This window comes from Elephantulus edwardii, unplaced genomic scaffold (assembly GCF_000299155.1).
Source record: "Elephantulus edwardii isolate Elephantulus edwardi_28Jun2011 unplaced genomic scaffold, EleEdw1.0 scaffold00141, whole genome shotgun sequence".
NCBI classification, from domain to species: domain Eukaryota; kingdom Metazoa; phylum Chordata; class Mammalia; order Macroscelidea; family Macroscelididae; genus Elephantulus; species Elephantulus edwardii.
The window spans coordinates 7113034-7122964 of record NW_006399891.1 but is presented as its reverse complement, the minus strand read 5'-3'; the positions used below and the strand labels follow the sequence as shown (position 1 = coordinate 7122964).

At 38.8% G+C, this 9931-nt stretch overlaps 1 protein-coding gene across 2 annotated transcripts in view; it reads right to left on the bottom strand.

The window, feature by feature from the left end:
* TSC1 (tuberous sclerosis 1) overlaps positions 1–9931 on the bottom strand; it is an 85787-nt gene that overhangs the window by 30772 nt on the left and 45084 nt on the right. For both annotated transcript variants that reach the window (XM_006894412.1, XM_006894411.1), the window contains 3 exons: positions 5052–5196; positions 3525–3679; positions 2824–2897 (listed from right to left, as the gene is read on the bottom strand). In XM_006894412.1, coding sequence (XP_006894474.1) covers positions 2824–2897; positions 3525–3679; positions 5052–5196 — 374 coding nt within the window. The remainder of the gene's footprint in view (positions 1–2823; positions 2898–3524; positions 3680–5051; positions 5197–9931) is intronic.

Here is a 9931-nt window from a genome sequence, read left to right as displayed (position 1 = left end):
TTAAAAATGAAAAAAGGTATAAAGATATACTGCAGGCTATCATCATAATCCCTGCTTTAAAAAAGAATTTTGTTTTAATTGTTGATTTGAAAGTTTACATGGCAAATTAGTTTCCATTTTAACAATTTTTATACAAACTGTTGTCCTCAGTTACAATTTTAACAATGTGTCAGTATTCTCATTATTTACATTCTGTTTCCAAAGATCTAGTTTCCCTTCTTCTCCTTGCCTTCTCACCTTTATTTTGGCTTCTGTTAACATTTAGTTTCATATTATACACTTCTTTCTGTGAGGGAGGCCTTTACTCAACAGCCTTTATAAATTTATTTTGTAAGTCAACCTACTGTTTGGTTGAAGGCTGACAAAGAGAACACTTCAATTCCATGTTCAAAGGTTATCAAGTCTTGGGGGGTTCCTCTAGTCTCTTAGTCCAATAAATTTGTCCTTTTTTAAGGAATTTGAGTTTTATTCTACATTTTCCTTCCAATGTATCTGGAACCTTCTATCATGTCCCTTGCCAACATGGTCAGAACTGACAGCATCTAATTTTTGTGCTCTCTGGTTTGAAGCAGTTGCAGTACAGATTGGTTTCTTCTCTGATCCTTTAATTGATAATATTGTTTTTGCTCCATAAAAGTAGAGAAACAAAAGGGGCAAAAGATGCAACAATCAATGAATGAAAATCTGTGTAAACTTTCATTAAAATCACAACTAAAAACAAGGAGTAAAACCAATAGTTATAGCTTAGATGGCTGCTCACAAGCTTTTTTTTTAAAGACTTCAGATACCACTCAACAAATTCAAGTAAGAATATGATCTCTGTTAGCTAAGTTATACCAACTGACTAAGCTGTCCCTAAAATTATGGTGCTAAAACCCATAAGCTAGTAAACGAACACCATGAGTTGTTTGGCTGTACCTAGGAAGCCTCCAAAACTCTGCCCCTGTGGTTTGAAATACATGTAGTACACACAAAGATACTCATCTGCCTCTAGATATACACATATAAATGAATGTGCACTCACTCCTTTATACTTTTCTATACATACACATGCAACCACTCATGCTACCATATATTTTCGGGGGGGGGGGCTGCATTTACTATTGTTGCAAGATTATATATGCTACGTTTTTACCAAAGGGAAGAGTATTCAGGTGACCCTGGCCTAAATCTGGTCTGTATTTAACTTATTTTGATCACATTCTGATGATGTTTCTATTCTCACTTCCTCACCTAGATCATGTGAAGGCATTCATTTCATCCATAGAGGTATTCTGCTTTAACCTATTCCTGAGAGCTGGAAGCAGGGCACCATAAGCTTAAAAGCATAAAACACAGAGCAGTCGCCTCATCTGATCATGTTTCAATAGCACATCCAATACTGACTCTCACTGTAGAGAGGCCTTGCCAGACCCTTTGACTAGGTTAAACTTTATGTCTCTCAGAATTCAGTTGTTGCTAGTCTACTGACTGTCCCAGACAAGAAGACTCTCTACACTATTGAGAAAGATTAAGTCATACTAAGACTCAGACACAATGTTCACCACTTTGTCTGCAGGGAAGACTTCATCTGTAGTGAGATGATGGGTTTTTTCCTTAACTAGCCCTGGCTTCTTAGTCAGCTTTTCAAGATCAAACAATGCATGCAGCAAAAGAAAAATCAAAGCTTAAACAAACAAAAACTCAATCCCTGAAACTTGCTGTAAAGCTGATTCCAACTCACAGAAACTCAACAGAAGAACTGCCCCATAAAGTTTCAAAAGCTGTAAACCTTTACAGAAGCAGATGGTCATGTCTTTTTCTTTCAGGAAAGCTGAAAGTTTGAACTGCAGCCCTTTGGTTAGCAGCTTAACCACTGTACTGTCAGGGCTCCAATAAAAGAAAAGCAAGAATAGCAATTGCCTCTTATGTTTGCAGTTGAAGGAGGGGATGTTATATAGAGGGATTTTTTGGTTTTGAGGGGTTTTCTATGTAGAGTGTTTTTAAGGTATGGGTAATGTTCTATTTCTAAAAGTGTATAGTGGCTACATTAAGTGTTCATGTAATATAACCAAACTTTGCATATGCATTCTATATATTTTCTAACATCTATTTAGCAAGCAATCACCTTAAGCTGACTCTGCATGGCAGTGATTGTGGCAAGACGAGAGAGAACTCTAGAGGGGGATCAGGCAGTGAGCAGTTTTGCCAGTAGGGTATCATCAAATGTCAGTATCTGTGAGTCAGTTTCTCCAAAAAGGGCTCAATCCTCTGCCTAGGGAGCATAAATCTGGCAGTGACCAGAGAAAAGTATGAAGAGCAAGCTGAGCTCAGCATGTAAAATTTCATTTACTTCTCTCCTTTCCATCTCAATCTCAGCTTCACCACACCTGTATTCCCAAATCGGGAATCTCTCCAATTCCATTTTTCCAGAGACTATATCAGGGAACTTTCACAGGGAACTCACTGTGAATGGTAACCACCTGGCTATGTAGGCAGAGGAAAGACTTAAAGAACCCAGCCACTCAATACATAGACTTTCTACAATCCACTTGTTTGAGTCCTATCCTTCACCTCTTGCCTTGCAAGATCCCTGGTATCACTAATGTGTAAGCTTTTGTGAGGTTCTGCAGGGTAAGCACTTGCAATATGATTTTTCTGCTAAAACAATTATTAACCATCAAACTGTTAGAAATATGTTTTAAACTCACACAAAATTGTAGGAAGTCCTTCAAAATGCAATGATTCTGTATGCAGAAGAAAATCTACATCCCTAGATAATATTTTCAATTGTTCAAGAGATTCTTGAAAATGTTCTATTACTAAACAGTTTTGTTTCTGTACCTTCGAGGGTCCAGTTCATGGTCTTTGGATCCAGTCACTAATTCCGGATGAATTCGCACATGTTCCATCATTGGCTAGAAAAGTTTGAGTTGACAAATTTATGAAAGGCTCAGTTTCTCAAGTATACTTATACAAAATACTTCTATACTATGGATGTATCTTTAAGTCATTATGCTAAGTGAAAGAAGCTATTTCTGAAAGATGACCTATTGTATTGGCACCATTTGTATGAAATATATAGAAATGGCAAATTGATAGAAGCAGGAAGAAAGTAGATTAACTGCTGCCTAAGGCTCAGAGGTAGAAAAACCAGGGGAAAATGAGGAGTGACTGCTATTGGACACAGGATTCCTTTTTGGAATGATGAAAATACTCTCAAATTGGTTGTGACACAACTTTGTAATGATACTGAAAACCACTGAACCGGGGAAGTTGTGCAGTTAAATTCTAAAGTGTATGAATTACATTTCAATGAAGTTGTTACCACTAAAAAAAGCTGAATTTCTTTACAAAATTTTCCTGTTTACCATTTAATCCAAAAGGCTATCAATCTCAAAGGAATGTGTGAAATACAATGTATATGAATGAGGGGGACTTCCCCTTAATTAAAAAAAAGTAACAATGTTTAAAAAGAGGTAACAGTTTCTTTTAAAAAAGGCTCTCAACCAACAGTATGCTTTCAAACAAGCAGCTGAAATTACCTTGACCACTTCTTCAAAAGTATCCAAGTTTTCCTTCATACTGTAGTGAGAACGTAGAAAGGAGACAAAGTTGCAAGGGTACATTCCATAAAGGCGGTGAAAGAGAGCATAAACACTGGCGTGGAGGTGGACAAGATAGATTTCTGTCACATGGCCTAAAAAAGGAAATCGTGTAAAGGAGACTCTTAGCTGGACACAGGATTAGCATGTGTAAATTGACACAAACCTACAATTGCCAGCCAGACCTTTAACTTACTTCCACTTCACTCCAGAGAGCACTGGTTTTCCAAAATAAAATCTGCACACACCTGACAACCCTAATTTAAAATTCATCAGGGTCCCTATGACTTCTAGACAGAATTCAATTGACTTAGTGTGAACTCCAAAGGCTTTTACGAAGCTAATCTCTGCTTTTGTCTCCCAAGAAAGATCTCAGATATACTTAAAGTACTGATCCATTTTTATAATGACAGTTGTTCTCCCTTAAGTTTGTAATTCCACCTCTTCATCACTGAGTTAAACTTGAGTTTTCAGAGGGCATGGACTATCCTCCATGAATCCTCACTGCCTTCTCCTATACTTAATGTGTAAGAGGCAGTCAAATAATTGTGGAATAAATGTGTGAAAGCTTTTTAAAATCAGTTTGTAGTATTATCTGTAAATTTAAAGTTTAAGAATGAAAGACTACTATCCAGAAATTAATTAACCAAAAGAGCTATAAACACTACTGAATGGGAGAAATTGAACATTTAGTTCATCTAGCTGTATCTAGAGCTTCTGGAGAAGTCCAAGTCTATCATATACTTTAAGTTCCTCCATAATAACATACTAACCATTTCATCTTCCTAATGAAAATCCTCTTAAATAAATTGAAATCATATGGATCTTCTGCTTGGTTATTTAATCCTGCACAGGAAGCCACAGTATTGTATCATGGGTCTTACACATTTCACCCTTTTGATACTGGTATTTCATGCTGGGATTACCAAAAGATTCCAAATTGCTTATGTATAAAGCTTCTGAGAGTTATGCTACCTAATAACATGGAAAAAAAAACCCAACAACCAAAAACAAACCACCCCACATCATTTGAAACTAGAATGCTAATTAGGACATGCTGTGTTTTCCTTTCTCCCTCTATATATGAAATAAATAGGTGCTCAGAACTGAGAGATCGTGGTCTGCCCCAAAACAAAAGTAGAGAAATATAAAAATGTTAAGTAAGGTCAGTCTCAGACAGTTATGATCTAAAGTTGTTTTCAGTTTAATCACTGATCATCAGAAAGTTTTATATTCTACCACTCAATTTCTCCTCATCTTTCTAAGCAACCAGAATAAAGTATCTCAATAGCCATGCTCTTAAACATGCTTACAATGACAGTATCCAAAACATTTCTTCATCCAAACAGTGAAAATCACCCATTTCAGCTATAAAATTCTACATGTCCTGCCCCTTATCATTTATGACCTATGAATCAAAAAACATTCACTTACTAGGGTCTGACAGGTATATAGCAAGAAGTTTACCTGGTTTCTTCAGACACCATGATGAAAGACGGCCAAAAATATCAAAGAAGTCATGAAGGTGCTGTTTCCCGGATTGTGGAATCATTGGTAGCATGGTTATCAACACTAAAACTCCTGTTGTGAGGACTACTACATCGGTGTCAGTCTGCAAAAAAACAAAAAAAGCCAAGGAAGGAAAACTTGTCAGATAATAGTATTAGCATCAAGACTACAAAGTGCAAAAAGAGGTAGGTTATAAGGAACGAAGCAACCAGAAATTAGAAGTTCGCTCACATACTCATTTCCCTATCCCTTACGTTTTTAGGGAACAACATTGAAACATTCAACAAAAACTAATGAAGACAGCTCAACATTAAGGCATCTATCAGGATCATTTACCACACAGGCTCAATGAGGAGATAAGTTTAAATTTGATTCAGAAATTCTTGAGTCCTAAAGCCTTAGGATGCCCTACTTACAGCATCAAAAATATTCTACATTTTGAAAGAACACTGGAATGTTGTTCTTTTTGCCTTCATTCTTTAAATCCCATTTTTCTCCCCTTAAGATAGCTTAGAAAAAATACCATTTGACGCAGCATTCCACCAGGGGGAATTTACCCTAAAGAAACCAAAACTGCCACCCAAACAGATATATGCACACCCATGTTTATTGCAGCTTTGTTCACAATAGCAAAGAGTTGGAAACAACCCAAATGCCCATCAACGAATGATAGAGAAGCGGTGGCATATTCACACAATGGAATACTATACTGCATTGAAAAACAAAGAATTAATGAAATATTATACAAAATGGATGACCCTGGAGGACATTATGCTGAGTGAAATATATCAGTCACAAAAGGACAAACACTGTATAATGTTACTGTTATAAAACAGGACTGACACTGGGATTGGGGGGAACCTAAAAAAAGAGGGGATAAATAATGTATACTGCATTGAAACAGATGAGGGAGAGAATTGTTTAAAAGGAAAATAATATTAGATATTATTTTCATGACAAGATTACAGAAAAAGAAATGCATATTAAGTGGACAGTGGGAGCATGAAGTCACATTCTTAAAGGCCTCCCGCTTTGCCCAGGAGAATGAGCTGATGTTCTTGGAGACCAGCGCACTCACAGGCAAAGAACATGGAGGAGGCCTTCCTGAAATGTGCTTGGACCATCCTGAACAAGATCGACTCAGGTGAGCTAGGCCCCGAGAGGATGGGTTCAGGCATTCAGTACAGTGATGCTTCTCTACTCCAGTTGTGGCAGCCCCGGAGTGCACAGGCTGTGTCCCCTCAGCCCTGTGGATGCTGAGACCAACAGAGCAGCTCACTTGTTCTCCAGGACCAGTCTTGCCCTTCCGGCTGGGGCCTAGACCAGACCCAGGCCTTGGGAGGCTGTGCCACCCACCTGCCCTGGCCCCAAAGAAGCTGCCCCGCCACCTGTCCACCTTTCCCAGCCTGGTGGGCCCTGAATGTGGGACAAGACTGAGCCATGTGGAAGGGGGCCCATACCTGCTGCTGCTTCCTCTGTCCTCGGTAACCCTTAACCATGTCCCAAGAGATCCTCCTGCCTGACACCAGGGGCCAAGTGGCCCCAGTTCCCCTCCTGGCCCTGGCATTGCAAGTACGTGTTACTTATTACCTGGAGGCCCAGCCCACCCTCACCTTTCACCCATAAGGCATTGTTTATACAATCAATCAATCAGTCAGTCAATCAATAGGAAAGTGGGCTGGGGGGAGGATTGGATAACAATGAAAGAATTTTTTTTTTCCTTCGAAGAGAAAAATGAACTGGGGGGAAGGGTGGGCAGGGAGGAAATGTGCAACAATGAATGAATGGGGGCAGGGGAAACTAAATGGAAAGAACTGTAAAAAAAAATAAGTTCCATTAAAAAAAGATAACTTAGAAAAATTACTACACATTGGCAAGCAATTCAGTATTTTTAAAAGGACTGTAATGTACAACCAGAAATGTTTCTCTGTTTATACATGACTTAAGAAGAAAACTGACGTAGCATTAACAAGACTACTTAATGGCTCACCTTCAGAGCAGTATTTAGAGATGAGATGGTGACCCCTAACTGTATGTGTCTTGTCATATGACTTCAGGCCAGTTGAAAACACTTAATACCCAACGGATAATGAAACAACTCAGTGATTTACCTGACCCATAATTAAATCATAAATATTTGCCAAGTAACTGGAATTCAGATTTAGGAAAGAAGGTATTAATCAAAAGGCTACCAATGAAGGCTAAGACAGTCAATATTTGTGTCATAAAATGAACCACTGCATCTAGAAATAAAGTTGTAAATATATTTAGATTTTATATCAAGCACCAACACTTTAGTATGGCAAAAGTATCTGGGAGAAAGAGTGCAACCTATTAGTGGGAGAAAGAAAACTACTGCCACGTAAACATTAAGTTTCTGGGGGAAAAAGAATCATACTGCAGTTATAAAATTCTAACTAAAGCCTTGGGTCTTTGATTCATTTCCTAGGCTTACCCTTCTAGAGGGAGAGGAGGGGCCAAAGGCCAAAGAGCCTACAGCACCCAGTATTCCCAGGCAGTTTCCCATCCAACCGACCCTATTTCGCTTCCACGATCAGACGAGATTCGGTGTGTTCAGGGTGGTATGGCCGTAGACTCTTGGTACTCTTGATAGCAGCAGCCAGGAAATTAAAAGAAGAATTGTACTGGGAAAGTCTATTGTCAGAGACCTCGCCAAAGTATTGAAGAGCAACGATGTCAGTCTGGAGACTAAGGTGCACCTGATCCAGGTCATAGTCTTAGCAATTACTTGCTATGATTCAGAAAGCTGGACAATGACTAGGGATGATGGAGAATTGATGTCTTTGAGCTGTGGTACTGGAGAAGAGTATTGAATATATCATGGACTGCTAGGAGAACAAACATGTTTTTCCTAGAGAGGGTGAGACCAGGTTGCTCCTTGGCAGCAAAGATTCTGAAGCTGTCTGACATACTTCGGTTATGGTGGGAAAAGGGACCAGTCCTTAGAGAGGAGCATCATGCTTCAAAGAGTAGAGGGACAGTACAAGAGAGGAAAATCCTCAATGAGATGGACTGACTCAGTGACTGGGGTAATGGGGGTAGGTGTGTCAGAGACAATGAAGTTGGCTCAAGATAGAGTACGGTTCAGAGCTGTTGTATATAGGGTCACAATGAGTCACAAGCAACTCAAAAGCATGTAACAACAACATACAAACTCCTCTCGGTAAACAACTATGAGATATCATTTCACCCCAATAAGAATAGCAAAATTTTAACAAAATAGCAAGCAATAAATGCTGGTGAGGTTGTGTAGAAAATGGAACCTTTATTCACTGTTGGTGGAAGTGTAAAATGGTGCAACCACTACAGAAGGAAGTATGGCGCTTTCTCAAAAAGTTGCAAATAGAAATATCATTTGACCCAGCAATTCCACTACTGGGAATATACCTCAAAGAAAACATAACAGCCACCCAAGCAGATATATGCACACTCATGTTTATCGTGGCTTTGTTCACAATAGCAAGGAGTTGGAAACAACCTAAGTGCCCATCAACAAACGAATGGATAGAGAAGCTGTGGTATATTCACACAATGAATACCATGCAGCATTGAAAAACAAGGAACTCATGCAATATTACTCAAAATGGGTGACCCTGGAGGACATTATGCTGAGTGAAATATCTCAGTCACAAAAGGACTTATACTGCATAGTGCCACTGTTGTAACAGGACTGACACTGGGATTGGGGGGAACCTAAAAAAAGAGGGGATAAATAATGTATACTGCATTGAAACAGATGAGGGAGAAAACTATTTAAAAGGGATATATGATTAGGTATTATTGTCATGACAGGAGTCCAGAACGAAGGCTGCATAGTGGATTGGACTTGGGGGGAGGGATTGTATAACAATGAAAGAATTTTACTTTTCAAAGAGAAGAACGAACTGGGGGTGGGGAGTGGGGCGGGGGCAGTGAGAAAAGTGCAATAATGAATTAATGGAAGTCCAAAGTCTCTAAATTTTCATTAAAAATAATAATAATAAAATTAATATAAAAAGGGGGGAAAGCAACACAATTATAAAAGAGAAGAGCAGTTGCCTCAACCCATGGTGAGGCGTTTGTGGGCTGGATGAAGAACTCTTGCTGAATAAATTAATAAATTCCAATTAAAAAAACAACACAACAAAGAACAAAAAACAAACCCCTCTGTGCAGTCAGTAAAACACAGATAATCATTCTTCTGGTACTCTTCTTTCAGCTAGGATCTAACTACTACTGGATATTTTCATACAACTATGAGGTACAGGGGCCAAGTGGCAGCATCAGGATGGATGGTGAAGAGATTGAGATTGTTCACAGCTTTAGTTTGCTTAGCTTCACAGTCAACAGTCTTGGCACCAGCAGCCAGGAAATTAAAAGGCACATTGCCATGGGAAAGTCTGCTGTTAGGGGCCTCTCCAAAGTACTGAAGAGCAATGGTGTCTCTCTGGAGACTAAGGTACGTCTGATACAGGCCATGGTCTTTGCAATCACTTTTTTTGTTTGTTTTGTTTTGTAGAAAGTACTTTTTCATCAGAACAGTATGATTTCTTATGTTTACAATCTACTTATTGTTATTTTTACAAGTAGTAAAGTCCTTTCATTTGTTTCCCTCAACTGAATATACATGTATATAAAAAGCTATTGATGTCCACACTGCCCTCCCCACCCCAGTCAAATGTTGTGGCCTATGAAGAGTCTCCTGAAGTAGGGACGCTTTCTCTTTAACGTGGCCTTTTTTTTTTTTATTAATTTTCATAAACATTTACAGAGATTTTGGGTTTCCATTCATTCATTGTTGCACTATTCTCTCTACCCTCCTCCCAGTTTGTTCTTGT